Source organism: Mauremys reevesii, linkage group 3 (genome assembly GCF_016161935.1).
Source record: "Mauremys reevesii isolate NIE-2019 linkage group 3, ASM1616193v1, whole genome shotgun sequence".
In the NCBI taxonomy this organism is placed as follows: domain Eukaryota; kingdom Metazoa; phylum Chordata; order Testudines; family Geoemydidae; genus Mauremys; species Mauremys reevesii.
Window position 1 is genome coordinate 137,679,056 of NC_052625.1, and position 19,975 is coordinate 137,699,030.

Genomic DNA, 19,975 nt, shown 5'->3' on the forward strand with positions numbered 1-19,975 from the left:
CAAAAATGTTACTTTTTAATATTAAATTCCAAACATAATAAGTTCATTACATGAATGAGTCAATATTTCCTTTCCATAATTAAATTGTACTATTGCATTCAAATGCAATAAACTTTTGTTGCCCTTGTGGTTAATACTATTCCATAAAATTGTCATAATAAACACCTTCTTTTTGTATGCTTTACCTCATTGACTTTCAGCTTGCTACGCTCACAATTTCTGGAAAGTCTGTTTACATGTTTAACATTTGATAGCCAAATGAATTACAGGAATGAATGCTTTAGTTTTACGGCTTGTGAAGATAATTTTAATCAATAAATGGGAGCCAGCTAAATGAGATTTTATTTTCAGTCTGTCTTACTATTTTCATACTTGGTGAGTTTATTTTTCCATTACCACTCCTTCCCATACCCTATTATACCATTCATTAATATTTAGGAGAGGTTTGCTTTTCTTCCATCAGTTAGACAGTAATATCCTAGCAACCAACAAGTGTGTTATGAAGGAAGTTCTATTTTATCTGCATTTTTACAACACTGTACAGATAATTCTCCTTACCACAACACCATCTCACAAAAGAGAGATTGCTAAAAAGAGTCATCCTCAGTTGTTCGATATGACTTTGTCCAATAGCAAAATTGCCATTCCACTACATAAAAACATGAGTGGCAAAGAGCAGATGCTGTTTGAAAGGTTTCCCAATTACCTGATAAAATGCATGAATTGCCTCCTCCAGACTGACACTGGAAACGTGTTGCCAAGGCAGAACTATATTATAATTTCCACTCCTAACAGTGATATCTCTCCATTCCCTGACCCAAATCCTGTGTATCCCATAGTGTCTGAAAATAACCTGGATAACATTGCTCACTAGGAGGTAGACAGACCTCAGTAACACCAGCATTTGAAACCTTTACACTATAGACAAAAAACAATGGAAAAGGTGACTTCCTAGGTTATTTTTTCTCTGAATATTAATTTCAGGCTCCATTCTTTAGAAGATTGGAATTGAACAAGCTAATGAATGCCATGTTCTGAGTGCCACCTTGGCAGGTGCAATGGGCTCCACTCAGCATGCTTGGCACCTCCTGATGGCTGCCTTGGGGATTAGCTCCACAGGTCAGTACACTCTCCCGATAGTGCCTCACCTGCTGTCACTTCTGCTCCTGGACTCACATCACTCCAAGGACTACAGCATTCTCTTTATGACACAGCCCTCTGGATGTCACAATCTGTGCTTCCCCCCTTCCGGTGCAATCTGACTGTCCTGCCATTTCCCCAGTAGCAACTGCAGCCACTTGTCTGGCCACTTCCCCATGACCTCAGCACCCTCTTCACCCTTGCCTCATGACCTCAGCTTGAAAATCCCAGCAGCCAGCCAGTAGCTCTCTTTAGCTCCCCTGGTCCTTGCTAGCAGCACTGCTCTGTCCAGGGTGCTAGCTTCTTTCTGCCTGCCAGGTACCCAGGCCTCCCTCCTTAAGCTCCAGGAAGTAACTGACACTTCTGTGCCCTGCAGCTCTTCTTGTATGGGCCTGCCAGGCCACGATTGGTTGTTCCTTGCAGCCCCTCTCCTATTGCTTTCTGCACAGCCTCCCTATTAATCCTTTGCAGGCCGATGTAGGGCCAATGCCTCATCACAGCATCAAGCAGTACCTGCTTGAGGTTCTCCAATCCCACCAATGGTACGAACTTGTGTAGTACTAATGACACAATCTGATATAACTGAAAAAAAATCAGATAACTTGGATTGGGTTTCTGGATACATTAGCCTCACTATATACATAAAGCAATCTCTGAAATAGGGATGCTGTGTCAGTGGCAGCTGTGTGTATTTCTTCCTCACATTCAGTATCTTGTTGCAGGTTTCCTACTGCATTTAAGGCATACTGGTCAAAGTACAGTTTGAGTCGTGCTCTTGGCCAGGTCATTGATGCCGACAATGCCATTGCTATTCTGTAGCTGTTCATGAAGGGCTACACTGTGTCATTATATTATTCACCTGAGCATCGTAATAAAAGGGAGCAAATCCCTTACCTAGACCTTGCTGGGCCTAGATCTTGTATTCAGTGTGGAGCGCCAGTCTCCGTTTGCTGGATGCTCCTCACTGCAACCAAGTGCGGCGGGGGGGGGGGGGGGGAAAGAGCTGAAGGGAGGAGCAGGGTCTTTGTTCCACCCTTCCAACTTGCACCTGATTAGCCTCTCTGGTCAGCAAGGGGAAAAGTCAGCTGCATCCTTTTAAGGGCTCCAGCAACTTCCTTCCTTTCTATCCTTGAGCAAGAGACAAACAGGGTAGGAACTATGCAGTGCATAGTTATAATGCAGTGCACACTATAATGTGGCCATTAATGCTACATTTGTATCACAATGATTTGTTCAATGAACTTCTGAATTTCAATCTGGGTTCTGCCAAACAACTTGCCTGACAAACTCCGAACTTGGGCTCTGAGACTCTCCCCGCTCACTGGGTTCCTGATCCCAAGGTCCAGTCCAAGCAGGAACATCTGCACTGCTATTTTTAGCCCTGTAGCATGAGTCTGATCAGCTGACCTGGGCTCTGAGGCTCACAGTCGCAGATTTATTTATTTTTCAGTTTTAACAGTATTTCTTTGGGCTTGCAACCAGCCTGGTGTCACTGTGAATTTCCACCACTGACCATTGTTTTGCACCACTTTACAAAGGGACTTCACTCTATCTTCAGTAATACAAAAGCAATTAGTTATGCATGAAGAACAGTATCACAACTATATATTTCCTCCAAACCTACTGTAAAAAGTCAGTGGTTCCAATTTAGTGGGCCAAATCTAGCTTATGCTAAGTAGTACCAGACTCAGGAAATAGTTCTTTTGACGTTAATGGGACTGCTCAAGCAATACGGTCCTACTCAGTGTGAGTAAGGGTGGCAGAATCAGGCTCTAATTTAGGATTTTCTATAGCACCCTGTGATGGGGCAGGGGAGACCCCATGCAGTGTGGGGTGAGTTCACCGCATCCTTCAAGCTGTCCTCAGTCTCCAGGCCATGAGATCTAAGGGGAGGAATCCATAGAGATGCCCTATTCCTCAGGGCTTTAAGACCTACTGGCCAGAGTCTATGGAATTGCCTTGCTCCGCATGGCAATAGGGTCACGTGACCCACATCTGGTGAACAGCCCTTCTCTACCTGGCGGTAAGGCCTAGTGGCCAGAGTCCATAGGGATACCCCAGGGCTTGCAAGGCAGTAAGACCTAATGGCCAAAGTCAATAGCGATACCCTGGGTCTACAGGGCAGTAAGGCCTAGTGTCCAGAGTCATTAATGATATACTGGGTTCACCAGCAGCCAGGTCTAGCAGCCCGAGTTAATGGAGATACCCCTCCGGGCCTGGTTGTATGGCCTAGTGGCCAGAGTCAATAAAGTCTCCCTCCGGATGGGTCTGTATGGCCTAGCAGCCGGAGCCAATAGGGTCACCTTCTGGGCATGGCTGTATGCCCTAGTGGCCAGAGTCAAAGTCATCCTCTGGGTGGGGTTTTACAGCCTAGCACAGGGGTAGGCAACCTATGGCACATGTGCCAAAGGCGGCACACGAGCTGATTTTCAGTGGCACTCACACTGTCCAGGTCCTGGCCACTGGTCCAGAGGGGCTCTGCATTTTAATTTAATTTTAAATGAAGCTTCTTAAACATTTTTGAAACCTTATTTACTTTATATACAACAATAGTTTAGTTATATATAATAGACTTATAGACAGAGACCTTCTAAAAAGGTTAAAATGTATTACTGGCATGTGAAACCATAAATTAGAGTGAATAAATGAAGACTCGGCACACCACTTCTGAAAGGTTGCCGACCCCTGGCCTAGTGGTTTGAGTCAATAAAGTTGCCCTCTGAGCAAGGAGCCACTTGTGTGTGTGTGGAGGTGGGGGGGGGGAAGGTGTGGGCCACCACCCGAGGGGTATGGGGGGGTGGCCAGATAGGGGGACCTGGGCCCTCCCTGCTTCACTAGGTCCCCGCCCAGAACCCTTGCAGTGGTGAGTGAGTCTGCCATTGGGTCAGTGGGGATTCATCTGCAACACGCTGACTGGCCTCAGGACAATGGCTTGTTCTCCCTCCCCCCCCCTCCCCCCCGGGTTACTTGTCACTCCAGTCTGTGATCCGTGCATCTTTGGGGTCTCTGGGTTCTTCGGTCGGTGAAACTCCCTGTAGCTTGGACCTTCCTGGGGTGTCAATGGGTAGCTGAGTGTCTGTGTGGGTCTCGGCACCTCTGGCTTCCACAGTCCAGGGCTCCAGTGATTCCTGGGCAGGAGCCAGCAAGGAGCGTCCTTCCTCTCTAGCAGTCAGCCCTGGCTGAGCTGGGCTGCTCCCTCTTATCCTGCTGTTACACCTGAAGCATGCCTGGTAAAGACATGGGGATGTGGCTTCCTCTACCCACAGTGAGGAGTTAACCCTTCCCCGTCCAGTGCGGGGTGAATTCACCCCGTTACACATCCATTAGCCTAGTTTCCAAGCACAAAGTTGCTAATGTGTAAATCTGGGCAATTCATATGAGGGGTAATAAATTTCGACATACATAGCTGAATAGTCAAGGATGCCAGTTTGTAATAACTTAAAGTGACCGGTTGTATCCTCCACTGGTGTAAATCTGTATAGCGCTGTTGAAGTCAGTAGAGCTATGTTGATGTGCACATCTGCGAGTTTGTATGAAGTTTTCTTTTCAGTATCAGGTTTGCATCATTGTGGTTGCTTAATGGAAGAAGAAAACATAGTTTTGCATTGTTTACCATTTGGACAGCAGCAGTTTTGCGCCATCTAGTGGGAAATTAATAGAATATACCAGATGTATATTCAAAACAGAATACATGTATATCTATTATCACAGGGCCACTTAGCTCCTCATTTCTATGTTCCTTAGCGAAAGTGACTGGATAGCTAATGTAAACCCTTAATTATTTGCCCTTTTCAAAAGTCTGGCAGTTATACCAAAATATGTACTGAGGCTGGGGGCAGAATTTTAATTCTCATTCTCTCTCTCTCTCTGTGGCAGAGTGCAGTCCTTGGAGCACTCCTTTTTGTGGCACTGCAGCCATGCCATCCTCAGTTCCCTTTTAGTTCCCCTCATCACTTGTTTGCATCCTGAAATAGTTAAAGTAATAGCCCCCTTCCTGGGGTCCAATTTATTAAATCCATATAAAAATAGCCTTCTCTAGCTCCCCAGGTCCAAAACCTTCCCCTGTTAAGAGATTCCACAGCCCTCTTTTGTGGGGCTGTACACTGCTTCCCCTCAGTGAAGGAATTCCAGTTTTCCATCTTGGTGCTGTGCTATAGGTCAAGCCAACTTTCCCAACAAACCAGTAACCAAGTTCCAGCCCTGTTTCACAGAGCTCCTTTTCTCTCCCCTGGAGTCAACTAACAGCTGAACGCCTTAAATGCTGGCAGAACTTGAGAGAATCCATGGATATGACCCATCAGAGCAAAAAGGTGTGGTTGACCATATGTAGACTCCTCAGCAATACAAAGACAGGTGGACATTTCAACATCTCGGCTGATCAGATTGCCCGTCAAATGCTACTCAATGGGAGGGTTAAGTGCATCACTACCAACAGGTCAGCACTTTGGCAAAAATCCCTCAGTACCTCAAGCAATCTAGGTCTTACAGCGCCTTTCTGCATGGAGAAATTGGACACTGGCATCAGTGCCCTGAAAACAGGCCTAGATGACTTTTCAAAGTGAGCAGATCAAAAATTTCAGCCCCCAACACATGGAAGTAGCTCCTGAGTATGTTCAATATCTGTCTCATACAGCTCAAGATACCGAAAATTTGGCAACAAGCTGAGATAGTGGCCCTTATGAAGCCTGATTCAAAGAACTTTTGCCCTAACTCATTCATGTGTGATATTTTAAAATTATTTGAGTGACTACTCCAGTTATTGAACCACTTATCAACAGACTGGCTTTCACCTGGGTCAGTCATTCACTGGACAACTTCTGAACTTCCCAAAAATGTATCAAAGATGGGTATGAAAGGAGACTGATTACAGGAGCCGTGTTTTTCTCTCAGCTGCCTATGATACAGTCAATCATTGTGGGCTCCTTCATAAGGCACACATGGTAATGTAGACCCTGTACTTAACAAAACTTTTGTTTCAAATGGAGATCTAGATAATACAGACCAGACTGGAGAACAGAAGATTCTTTGAACTTTTGTTTCAAACAGAGCTGATGGTGATGACAGAAGAACAGCCTCCCTTAAGGTAGTGTCTTAGCACCTACATTATTCAATATCTATATAATGACCAGCCAAGCTACCCTGGCACTAGGTACTTTATTTATGCAAATGATCTGTCCAGCAACACACAACATAAGGAGGTTGGCCCATTAGAGAGTACTCTGGTGAATTCACTTAACACCCTAGGCAAGTACTATGCAGCCAACTAACCACAGGCAAACCCAGATAAGATGCTAATCAGTGCACTCCATCTCAAAAACTGAGAGGCCAAATGTGAACTCCACATCAGTTAGCTTGGGATGAAATTTACTCATTCCATAAATCCCATGTAGTTTGGTGTTACTCTCGACCTCACACTTTTCTTTAGAGCCTTTGCTGAGACAGCTAAAGCTGAGGTTAGGATATGAAACAACATTCTCAGCAAGCGGCTTTCATCAAAGTGGTGTGTAAATCCATCCACTCTGTGATCAACCACACTGGCTACTCCTTTGCTGAATACACCTGTGCAGCGAGGGCACAATCACCTCACTCCAAGAAGGTAGGCCAACTGCATAACACCACCTGCTGCTATCTTACAGGATGTCTTAAGCCTATCCACATCAACAGCTTCTAGGTCCTTAGATATTGCTTCTCCTGATATCTGCCAGGAAGTTGCTAGTCAAGTCAAGCACGCAAGGCAGTGCACAAAGCCACTATGTGATATAATACCAATGCTGACAAAGTTTTCTTGTCACCTTTAAACCTTTAATATTGTCATCTACCAGACTAGGGTTCAGTTATGGCTAGGGTGACAAGACGTCCCAATAAAATCAGGACTGTCCCGACATTTAGGTGTTTGTTCCGCGTCCCGACTGATCTTCAGTTGGGATGCAATTTGACCCAATATTTCGTTCCGCCAGCAGCACTCGCCTTTTTTATTTAATTAATTAATTTATTGCTGCTCCACCGGCAGCAATTGGCTTCCCCCCTCCTCGCTGCTCTGCCGGCTGTTGAGTGCTGCCGGCGGACCCCTCCCCCCCACAATGTGTCCCGATATTTTCTCCCTCTCATCTGGTCACCCTAGTTATGGCAAAAAGGAGTAGAGAATGATTCTGTAGCCTGTGCACTCTGGCTCCCATCAGTTGAGCACCAACACCAAGTGCCGATCAGCCCTGGACTATATGGCACTGCCTCAATTGAGTCCATTGGGATTGACCAGTCTAGAGACGTGGTGATCAAGTAGGGCTACATTGCTGGCCCTATTGCCTGTGATTATGGCAGAGTTCCTCAAAGTGTAAAGCATCTGCCTGTGATGCCAGCTACTTTAGTGCAATTGCTCTTCTAGTGACCTGGTGGAGTGCAATGATCTAGAAATCGCATGTGCCTGATGTGGTGGGAAGCAGTATGAAGACGTGACAAAGAAAAGAAATGAACAGCTGAATTTTATCCTGTTCAGGAGTTAGCTCCCTGCTTAACACAGGGTGCCATCCCCCAGCTTGGTCTGCTGCTCTTTTAAAGGGGCTATGTCATGAAACAGGGTTGGCTGGCCCTGAGCCCCAGTATTCCTTAAAGGCAAAGGATCACCCTGTTCAGTTACAACCAACCAACTATGTTTAAAGAACATTACTAAGGTTGCAAAGTCAAGCTCTCAAAACATTTCAGTGGGCGTTAGATGCCTAAATACCTTGGAGGATTTGGGCCTCTGTGGCAGCAGCAGGGATATAATCTAGTTCTCCAGCGAAGCAGTCACTGCCATAGGCATGAGACCATCTCCTCTCTTCCTGCAACCCTCTGCCTCATTCACTGCATGTCTTTCAACCCATGTCTCCCAGTGAGTGCAATAGGTACATGCCTTCCCACCTCTGTAACAAACAAAGCAGGGGTCCAACAGACAACAGCCTCCTTCACTATAAAACTTGGCAGGGGCAGAGTTGTAGGGTTTTATTTATTTATTTATTTATCCTGCACTATAAAACCCTGATTCATTCTCAGGGCAGGTCCATCCTCTGCACTGAATAAGCCAGGGGTCCCGGGGAAAGCATAGTATATGTAACTGAAGAATGCATCACAATGCAGCCATACAAGCAGAGGTGAAAGTAACTTACAGGACTTACCGGAGTCCTGAGGGAGGCGTGACCTCATCTAGAAGGGGCGGGGCCTCAAATGTAAAGGCCCTGGGGCACCAGCTGTGACTGGGAGACCCAGGGCCTTTAAATCAACCAGGGGCTCCCAGCTGAAGAGGTGGCTGGGAGCCCTCAGGGACAAATTAAAGGGCCCGGGGCTCTGGCTGCCGGGGGGAACCCCGAGCTTTGCTTTGCAGGGCTGGGACAGGGATTTAAAGGGCCCAGTGCTTCTGCCCCTGAGGGGAGCCCTGAGCCCTTTAAATCCTGGCCCCAGCCCAGCCGCCAGAGCTGCGGCAGGAATTCAAAGGGCTCTGGGCTGCCTGCAGCGGCGGGGCGCTCTGAGCCCTTTCAATCCCCACCATGGAAGCTGGTGCGGTCCAGCATGGCGCACTGGCTCTTGCCGGTACGCCGTACCAGATCGTCTCGGCTTACTTTCACCTCTGCGCGCAAGGTTGTCTCCCCTGAGTCAGCCTTTTTTCCCCTCTGCATTTGAAGCAGATGGCTTCTTTCTCCAGGCTGCCTGGGCATGAGAAGAAAGAGCTGTTGAGAGCTCAGGAGAGACAGGCTCCCTGATGTCAAGTCTGGTGCAGAGCCTGGAGCAGCTGTAACAGGGACAGTGCTCTAACCTCCTCATCCCATAGCCCTGGGCTGCGGCATGCTCACTTGCGTTGTGGGGATGGCAATATGCAGCCTAGTCAACAACAGGAGCTGTGGAAGGCTCGAGCATGCTCACGCCGCATGGAATCTTTGGAGATTTTACCTGATTTCCTAAGTCTCTACTGAGCCTGTGTGAACTGCTACCCCCTGGCAAATTTCAAGGCCATGATCCAAAACGTGGGGGCATTTTTATATTATATCATTCTCAGAAGCGCTGAATCATTGTGTCTGAAATATTCCCCCACCCCACCCCCAAAATCAGCCTGAGGTGGGTACTTGCATGAGAAATTTCAGCCCCAATGGCTAGATTTTGGCAAAGTTATAAGCAACTGAAAAAAAAGTCTTATAATAGGAAGTGATGAGCAACTGAAGAAGAGATCTGTGTAGCTCAAGAGCTGGTCTCTTTCCCCAACAGAATCTGTCCCAATAAAAGAGATTCCCTCACCTGGCTTGTCACTTTCATAATACACATTCTTGGGGGACGAGGGGAGGCAGTAAGGCTGAGACTGTCTATCAGTAATTTAAGGGTTAAAATAATATATAAGACTGTTGTGATTTTAAAAAATTAATGAAGCAAACAAAACCTCCGTCATTAGAAAGCCCGGAAAGTCAAGAGTTAAGATCAAACTTAAAGAAACCCAAACTTTTGGAAGTGTAGGAATGCACAAAGGTCACCCAAATAACCTTATCTCTGTGCCCATAAATAGAACTGACTGACCCTGCCTCTTGAGCTGGAATACAGAGATCAGCATGCAGAGGTCTTCTGTGTGCATAGACCCCAGGGGCACAATCTGGCCCATCATTTGGGTTACAGATTTGGTATCTGTTGAGGTCAGTACTATTCCTCATACTAACAACCTTTTATGGCCATCTGCGTTGATAGCTAGAGCTTACTACTCCAAGACTGTTACCCTTCCTGGAAAAATGTTTGACTAAATGCTTGCTTTGTCGTGCTCTCAAGTAGTAAGCAGTACTGTCAACCCCAAAGGTTAAACAATCATGCATAGACCCCGAAATTCATCAGACTGGCCCCAAAGTCATGAGATTTTAAAAAGGGTGTGTGTGTGTGTGTGTGTGTGTGTGTGTGTGTGCGTGCGCGCGCACGAGCGAAAGAGAGAATATTAGTTTTGCCAACATATCCAAATTTATGAAGCTGATTTTGGTCCCTGCTGCAGGAGGTCTTGCCTCACCTCTACCCCCTCCAACTCCCCATCAGTTCTCCCCCCACCACACCTGTCCAACCTCTCCAGCCACCACTTCCTTTCCCCCATTGATTCTGCTTCCCCAACCTCACCTGTGCAGCTCCGGGGCTCTTCACTCACCCACCTCTCCCAGGCTGGGGGGAAGGGAGCAGCTCCAGCTTCACCCTCCTCAGGCTGAGTGTTATGGGGCAACACTTACAGCTGTTGATTTCCAGTGGCTTTTCTGAATTCTAAGCCAAGATTTTGGCTGAATTTATTGAGGCTTGGAGTGGTCAGGTGAAGATCTTCCCCCAACAATGGCTTAAAGGTACTTGGGTTATATCTTCACTGCAGAGTTAACCTGGGTGATTGACATCAGGGACTAAGCACCTGGGTTAGCCAAGCCTGGATGTGAACAGCCGCACTATAAACCTCTCTGAGTGAGTGTCCCCAAAGGTGCCAGCTAGCCCAGGTGTAAAACACCAACACACTAGGCCAGAGGGTTTTGTGTGTGTAGAGGAGCTGGGTTAGGGGCAACACCTGTGTTAATTCTGCAAAGAAGCCATGCCCTTGGGTAGTACAGATCTAGGGGGTCAACATCAGGCCATCACCAGCAGATCTTAAAGTTGAAGAAGTACCATAAAAAAATTTGTTCATTAGCCTGCCCATTTATAAACCAACCCCCCCAAGATGCTTAGGTAAAAATAGCAAAAACTGTATGACCCTTTCATAAGCTGACCCTATATTTCAGGGGTTGGCAAACTTTGGCTCCTGCCCCATTAGGGTAAGCCTCTAGTGGTCCTGGACATTTCAGTTACCTGGAACATTCACAGGTATGGAGCCCCTCAGCTCCCAGTGTCCGTGGTTTGCCAGCTCCCAGCCAATGGGAGCTGGGGGAAGTGGCACACCTGCAGATGCTCTAAGAGGTCCACTGGTAGAAATGCATGAAGAGATCAAATTACACAGTAGCAGACTGACACCAGTGCTATAGTACTATCATTCGTTGTATTTTTCTGATTGGCTTGTAAGGCATAGTATTTTGTGAAATGCATGGGTCAAATGTCATGCAGATCTGCAGCACTGCTCTTTTAGTATTCCTTTCAAGCCAATCTAGTCCACTAAACAAGGCCTTTGCAACTTTAAAAGGCTGCAGTATTGACATCACTAAATGGGTCAGCAAACTTTGGCTGCCAGCCTGTCAGGGTAAGCCGCTGGCGAGACATTTTGTTTACTTGGCGCATCTGCAGGCATGGAGCCCCTCAGCTACCTGGGGCCACAGTTCGCCATTCCCAGCCAATGGGAGCTGCGGGAAGTGTCCACAGGGAGCCGAGGGGCTCCATGCCTGCAGACACTCCAGATAAACAAAACAACAGAGTAGTATAACTTCCATAGAGTTTAAAAGCATCAAATTTTTATGTAGACCCATTTGTAAGCCAACCCCTGCTCTTTGTGTCACTTTTTTACCAAAAATATTTGGCTTAGGACGGAGTACGGTATTAGCCTAAACCCATTTCTTTGTGAACGTTCACCTGGGTCATGAGATGCTTGTGACCAAGTCTTGCCTCAGCATAATCAAAAGCACAATTAAAAGTTATACTTCTCCATGCACATGGGATGCCAAATTGTGTTTAAAAGATGCTATTTAAATCATATTAGATGCTGACGGTATGCTCAGTGCAGTACATGACACAAAAATACAGTCTTTGCTCTGAAGATCATACAATGTAAATGAAAAAGACAGAAAAAACACGGCAAACTGGGTAGCCCTGAGGAAGGCCTTAACTTACATTTTTATTACTGTTATTGTTTATATTGTGGTAGCTCCCAAACTGGTGATGGGCACTATACAGTTTAGCTTATCATGAGCTATCACTTTTCCAGTGTGACGCTGGGGTGGAGAGGGAGTGTGAGGGTTTCACTGGAGAAATGAATCTTGTACACCCAAAATACGAGTTGTAAAAAATAAGAATAAACCCCTCTCGCTTCATCTCTCCAGTTTGTGATGCTTGTCTATCCATTCCAGGAGCAATATTGTGCAATTACTAGATATGCCCTTTAGTCTCCAATAGCACTTAAAGTGCCTCGTCTCCAGTTCATTTTCTCCCTCTCCCCCATCAATCGATCATGTGAAATGTTAACTTTCAAATGGGTCCCAACAGGCACTGAAATTCAGCTCAGCTCGTGGAGGTGAGTGTGGTGGGAAGGAGTGAATTAATACATTTGCTACTGCTAATATTTAAGATGACTTGATATCAGAGAGACAAGGTGGGTGATGTAATTTTTTTTATTGGACCATCTTCTCTTGGTGAGAGAGACAAGCTTTCTGGTCCAATAAAAGATATTACCCCACCCTCCTTGTCTCTACTATCTGGAACCAACATAACTACAACACCACTATGTACAAAGGAAGGGTTAAAAAATTTGCTTTCAGCCTCACCCCTCCTTTTTATTTTTCATTTTATAATGTATCCAGAAAGTTGAAAGTTTTCATTTTTTGAAGCACTAGAATGATCAAGTCTTGTTGTCCCTAGTTTTGCTGAAGGACTTTTGGGGCCTGCTCATCCTCCATGTGAAGGGATGGCCAATCTTTAACAAAAATACCCTTTCTCCTAAGTGTTTATTAGGCATTAGGCAAAATAGATGTTCATAATAATACATAGCACTTATCTAGCACTTTTCATCATTAGATCTCAAAGTGCTTTACAAAGGGGGTCCCCATTTTATAGATGGGGAAACTGAGGCACAGAGCAGGACAGTGACTTGCCCAAGGTCACCCAGCAGGCCAGAGCAGAACTGGTAACAAAGCCCAGCTAGCCTGAGTCCCAGTCCATAATTAAATAAATAAATTTAAAAACCCTACAACACTCCCTTCTCTCCCCCCACCCCACCCCGGCCAAGTTTTATAGTCTGAATAAAGTCTCCACTTTGCAATTACTTTGCTGACAGTTTATTATGAATTTATAATCCCACTAACTTCTCTCGTTACCCATGGAGTTCCAGGTAGATGTGATGTGAACTAAGATCTCTAGTTACGCACAGAGCTCTAGATATATGTGATCAGAATTTCTAATGCAAAAAAATAAGCACGGAAAAAAGACTTTAAAAAGACCAAAACCAACCAACCAACCAAATCTATTTCAACCCACGTTTATATATATACCAAAAGGAACGAAAAATGTACACCCTCCAAATTTCTCCCCACCCCCCTTCCCTGCATAGGTTGTCTTATAGCTAGACAGTTTTCTGAACTGAAGTGAACAGAACATAGTGCATCAGTGTACATAGGAAAAATTATCTTCATCATGCAAAAAGTAACATGAATATCTTCCACTGGGCAGTTGTACTTACACAAGAAAAAGACCTAGACACCCTTACAAAATAAAACTGAGAACTTAAGAAAAACTGTGGAATGAAATAATAAATTGCAGAATCCATGACTTTTCAGCAAGTCTAACGCCAGCCCTGGTGACCCCATTAAAATGGGGCTATGACCCACTTTGAGACCCACAGTTTGAGAACCACTGATCTAGTGTGATTTTCTATGCCATAGCATTTCACTCTGCATCAGTGTCTGGTTGAAGTAGAGCATCTTTCAGACAGGGTTGAATAGATGGGTCTAAACCACATCATTAGAGTCGCACCCCCCCCCCCAACTAAATGATGTGCAGATCCCATATCCAGTGGTAATGGTCACATCAGGTGATTTGTCAATTTTTATTTTAGGCTACACAACCTACTTCTATTTATGGTATCCTGACTCTTATCAAGATTCTGTATCTGATGTATAAGAAAGGAAAGGAAAGGCAAGCAGCGGGAGTAAAACAGAAAGCCAGAAGCAAATCAGAAAATAAACTCTGATAAAAGCTCTCCTAGCAGAAGACACTAAAAATATAAACATCCACCACATTAAGCAAAAAATCAATATTTTTATTGACTAGAAAACAGAGAGTTGTATACTTGTGGTTAGTTATTATCCACATAGATTTTATGCTATTGCAGTTTGGCACTGGCCTATTTTCATATAGTGTACTTTTCTTTTTGTCGTCTTAATGTAATTACCACTTTCAGTTAAATAAGGGAATGAGCTCTTAATGCAACTGAAGTCAAAGAAAAGACTCTTATTAACGGCAATAGACTTTGGATCAGCTCCTAAAAGGACACATGTGCTCCTGAAGTTAATGTGAGTAAGATGTGCTTTAAAACACATCAAGAGTGTGGTAAATGGTACAAAACCTGCCCTCAAGTATTTCATTGCACCATTCTCAATGGCTCAGTATAATGATAGTTTAATGACATGAAAGCATGGAACAAAGGGAAGGAACATTTGTAACACTAATCTACTTGGCCTTTAATATAGACACTTTTACTTTAAAAGCTCAGCAAGCAGATTAAATCCTCTCAAAGTGACATAAATGAGATATAGGAACAAAACTACATTGTTCTCTTGGCCTATCGATTTTAATGAAAATAATATTAAAAATCATTGCTATAATGCTGGTAAATGTACATGGCTCTTAACAAAATGAATAAGTCATGCTCCTTGTTCTAAAGCATTGACAGTCTTAATATAGACAAGGCAAACACATAAGATAAGGTATTAGATCGCAGTTCAAAGTAAGAGCAAGGAGAAACTATTCATGATGAGAAAGATGGATGGATTTCTGGAAAATGGGTTTTCCGGAGAAGAGAGAGGTGGCTTGGCAGACAGGAAGGTGACGCTCAAGCCATGTTTACACTAGGAAAAAAGGTGTATGTACTAAAATCCTAGTTTAGACAAGGTGTAACTCACACACGTACTGGATGTGGTGTTCTGTCCCATCTAGTGGCACCAAGACCACTTAGAGAGAGAGATAAAATGAGGCAGTTTTACAGCCTTAGCTAACAGGCAGGTGGCTTTTACCTCATGCGCTAGAGGCTCATGCACTTAGCTCAAGAAGCCCCAGGTTTGAGCCTGTCCACCGATGACCAGGGTCTGACAGTGTTGAAAAGGCAGTTGCATTTTTAAGATAGTGTTTGGAAACTATACATTAGCACTCTGATTGAGGGAGCTCATTGATTCCGATGGCAGATTAAAGTGTAATTTTTATTTATTTATATCCTGAAAAGATGACGAAGCAAAAAAAAAAGTTTAACTAAAACTAGCTCTTTTTTGTAAAGGGGCTGTAGTTCAGCTCTGCAACTCACTAGGCTTGGAACAGATTTTTGTTTGTTTGTTTGTTTGTTTAGAAGGGATATAAGCCTTGATGCTTCAGAGCATAAACCAACCACTCAATGGTAGGCAGGGCCAGATTTAGGGGCAGGCAACCCAGGCGACTGCCTGAGGTGCCGAGCTTGAGGGGTGCCGGACTTGAGGTGCTGTTTTTGTTGTTAGCAACAAAAGGGAAAATAGAATGTTTAAAGTAAAATGTTTCAGTTATTTTGTATGTGGATTCACTAACCTTATAGACCAGGGGTCAGCAACCTCTGGCATGGTAAGCACCGTGGTGTGCCGGGCCAGTTTGTTTACCTGCCTCGTCTACAGGTTTGGCCAATCGCGGCTCCCACTGGCCATGGTTCACCGCTCCAGGCCAATGGGGGCAGCGAGAAGCGGCACGGCCTGAGGGATGTGCTGGCCACGGCTTCCCACCGCCCCCATTGGCCTGGAGCGGCGAACCGCGGCCAGTGGGAGCCACGATCGGCCGAACCTGCAGATGCGGCAGGTAAACAAACTGGCCCGGCCCGCCAGGGTGCTTACCCTGGCAAGTCGTGTGCCAGAGGTTGCCGACCCCTGTTCTAGACTCTTCTGGACCTTTATAGAATCTCATGGAACCTTACAGACTTTCTGATAACTACATTTTCCTTGAACCTTGTAGACTGTTGTCAGCTATGTCCTTGGGGAGTATATAAGGGGTGGGGTATTGCCAGTCAGTCAGTGAGATATAACAACAAAGTGAAGTGAGGGCCTAGCTGTGATATTATGAACCTTATGTTATTGTGTAATTGTGAAAGTGTTTTAAGACTTGAAGAGTGTAAGGAGCAACTAATAAAGAACATATGTAATGAGATGCCAGAGACGGTATGCTTAGTGCAATAAGCAACTATGAAGTGGAAGTAATGAAAATGTCATTTACAGACACTTTTTTCAAAAACAATCTATGAATAGTATCAGAGGTGTAGCCGTGTTAGTCTGGATCTGTAAAAGCAGCACAGAGTCCTGTGGCACCTTATAGACTAACAGACGTATTGGAGTATGAGCTTTCGTGGGTGAATACCCACTTCGTTGGATGCACGTAGTGGAAATATGCACCTGAAATTTTGGACACACAATTAATTGCTTGGCTAAGCCCCACATTTTTGCAAGCTGCTTAGTTAACATTCAGTATACTGAGAATCCGAGAACTGGAAAAAGTGAGTAGGTCATTGATTAAGCATAGAGCAGTGCAAAGGAATTCTGACTTACAACTTGGAGTAAAGATTATACAGCTTTTTAATTGCCCTATAGTGTATTCAGCGGTGTAAATTATGGAGGAAATGGCCTTCTGTCTCCTCACCTCACCCTCCTGGCCATGAGTGGACTCTTGACTCTCTCTGCTGGTGGGCATCCATTTCTCCTACTCCTTTCTGTCTTACAAGGCAGAGAAGTAGCACCCCTCTGGAGTGGTGGAAATTTTTCCTTTCTGTACAACAACCCCCTACCTTCTGCACGTAGTGAAATGACTGCTTTGCCAGCAGCCTCCTTTGTCTGCCCAGCAGCCTTGGGGCACAGAGAGAAGAGGGACATTGTTCAGATTAAATATTGTGGCCTAGTGGGGAATGCACCACCACCACTTTCCACCTGAGTGTCTGTATCAGTAGAGTATTGGTATACGTTTTCTTCAATGAGGTCATCTATTATGTCTTCCAAATACAGATTTTTCATAGTTGTTGTTGGATAATATAAAATTCTAAAGCTCCCAACAGCAGAGTGCACTGTTTTACAAGGACACACATACTGTATTTCCATTAAAATATATATAGAAATTTCTTTGGAAATGTTTTCTTAACCAGAACTGTGTAAAAATCTTTTTATAAGATATAAGGCATGCATGTAGCAGCTGAGCACTGTGCTAGAACTGAACTGCTGTTGGAAAGCAACTTGAATGACTAAATAACTCTTATGGCCTTTACATGAATTTCTGACTGCAGGGTAAGGAAATACTTGGTTACAGCATGCGAGAATAACGCGTCTCTCTCTAACTATGCAGCTGAACCACATTCTCGACAGAGGATGTCATCTTGCTGGGTGAGAAATCCTTGTCCCACCAGCGAAATGGAACATTTCACACAATTAAAGCAGTCACTGTGCCACTGGCGCTCTTCAAATGAGATAAACTTGGCACCTCCAAGAGCTGAAAAAGAAATTAGAAAAAAGGGAATTCAACATATTTTAGAAGAGATCAGAAATAGATTGTTTTTTAATAGAGCATGTTGTCTTCGTTCACACTGAAATCTACAAGCATCCTACAGTTTGAAATAGCCTGTAGAAATAGATATGCCCAACATATGCATAGTAGGAGCTAAAAATTAGAGATGGGAAAAATGATTACAAAAAAGCCCCAAACTTTTCATATCCCATTATGGCCTCTACACATGGACCTGGCTCATCAAAACATCCACTAAGGTTTACAGACATTTCCAACTACCCTGCACCCAGTTTCCAGCAAACTGCCATAGAAATCAGAGGCAACATGTACAGGAAGCATGTAGGGTCTCGTGCCTGGGTCCAGCTGCCAGGGACAGTGGCCAAACGTGCCGGGGGGAGGTGCAGTGGAAGAAGGACAGAGCCTCCCACCCCGCTCAGATAACATGGGCAGGGAAAGTGCAGTGGCCCTGGGCTGGGTGTAGGTCAAGGGAGGAGACATGTGGGGTGTTCACGTGTCCTACCCTTTAGATTGTGCCCCCCAGTATGGGGAGGCATGAGTCGTCTATGATAGAAATCATGGCTAATGTGTGGCTCTCGTGCAAAACCAAGTTTAATTCAGACATTTCAATTTAGTGTCTCTGAGATTTAGGGCTTTTCATAGTCCAGGACTCAAACTGAAAGTCACTAGATTTGAGCTATGTGAAACACAAGCTCCCAGAAAAAGCGTACCCTTGGGTATACTGGTGAATTGTGGAACTCTATAGGTTAATATGTTAATTAAGATTTTTTCTGTCTCAGATATTCCTGAATCTGTTCCTGCCCCCCACCTTGTAATCTTATCACAGCAGACTGAATTTCCCCTCACTTTCCTTGATTTATTTATATGAGGATCAGACATCTATAATTAGCTGGCTCCATTACACTTCATCATTGGGTTAGAGGAGTAATAGATTCACTACTAATAGTCTCAACTAATGGTCTCAGAATAGTCAGAGTGTTAACCTGACATTGAATTATAAATGATTTAAGCACACAGGGCCAAATCATGATACAACTTTTCCATGAGTGGCAAGATCTCTTTCTTTGATAAATGTGCCTTAGCAGCACAGACCAGCTAAATCTAATTAACCTACAATTGCACTAGCTTTATTTCTAAAAAACCTGATTACTGAAATAATGTATGATATGTTTGTGTGCCCACTAGAGGTAGGATACTATTAAGTGTCTCTTCATGTATCCTTAGGGACCTGAGTCACTCAACTTCATTTTGCAGCTTTTTCCACTCCAACAATGTACAAGACATTTATATAAACCACAAGAGAAGTGCTTTTAGTACATAAAAATAATGTAATGCTTAGTTTGTACTGAATGACATGTGGTTTACATGTTCCAACAAGGTATCTTGCATGTAATATAGAGTGGAGCTAGACTCTGTCTTCATTTACATCTGTGGCACGCCATTTAGTAGTAATGAGGTTTAAATGGATGGGGTTGCATTTACTTAGCTAGGAACAGAATTTGGTTCATGGAGCTCATTTTCATATGGCTGTGAGTCTACAGACTGTCCCTTCAATGGGGTAAGTTTTATAACAAAGAGCTTTATAGAGAGAATCAAATAGATTTTGTTTCTTCCTTTTGAGTGCATTGGAGGATGAATACAGGAGAGCCCCTTTTGTGTCACAAGACACCATGGGACAGATCTTCAGCTGATGTATATTGCCCTGGCTTCACTGAAATCATCTTCCCATCACTGAAGTCAATGGAGCTATGACAATTTACACCAGCTGAGGATCTGCCCTAGTGTGTATATATGTAGGTACTTATATGGCCACCTCAGTATCTTACAAACATGAATGAATTTATCCTCACAGCACCCTTGTGAGGCACAGGTTCTTACTATCCTAATTTTGTAAACAGGCAGTTGAGGCCTAGAGAGAATAAGTGGCTTACCCAGTATCACACAGGAAGCCTGTCAGAATCAGGAACAGAATCAAAATCTCCCATGTCTCAGTCCAGTGCTTTAACCACAAGACCATCCTTTCCTCAAGACCATCCTTTCCTCCCTATTTAGAAGAGGAGTCAGAAAAATGATAATCTATACCAGTATGTCTACACTGCAAAGAACAACTTGTGGCACTGAGCCTCAGAGACCAGGTCAATTGACTTTGGCTTGTGGGGCTCAAGCTGGAGGGTTAAAATAGCAGTGTAGATGTATCCTTAGAGATTATCAGTTTTCTTACTCCTACACTAGATAGGGAGGAAAGGATGGTCTGTGTAAATCCACCATTTACTCTAGTTGAAATGTGCAAGTGACCAGTAGCCCATGTTACAGAGGAAGGCAAAAAGCCCTCACAGTCTTGCCTGAGCATTTCGGCAAGACCCACCAGCCAGGAACCTAGGAAACAACTCTCTGTACTCAAAGCCTTCTCAATGTAGTGACCCATCACTGACCATTG

At 44.4% G+C, this 19,975-nt stretch overlaps 1 protein-coding gene across 2 annotated transcripts in view; it reads right to left on the reverse strand.

The window, feature by feature from the left end:
- Positions 1-16,586: 16,586 nt before the first annotated feature.
- FHL5 (four and a half LIM domains 5) overlaps positions 16,587-19,975 on the reverse strand; it is a 39,055-nt gene continuing 35,666 nt past the window's right edge. For both annotated transcript variants that reach the window (XM_039532719.1, XM_039532720.1), the window contains one exon: positions 16,587-17,505. In XM_039532719.1, the coding sequence (XP_039388653.1) occupies positions 17,354-17,505 (152 nt within the window). In that variant the 3' untranslated portion in view covers positions 16,587-17,353. The remainder of the gene's footprint in view (positions 17,506-19,975) is intronic.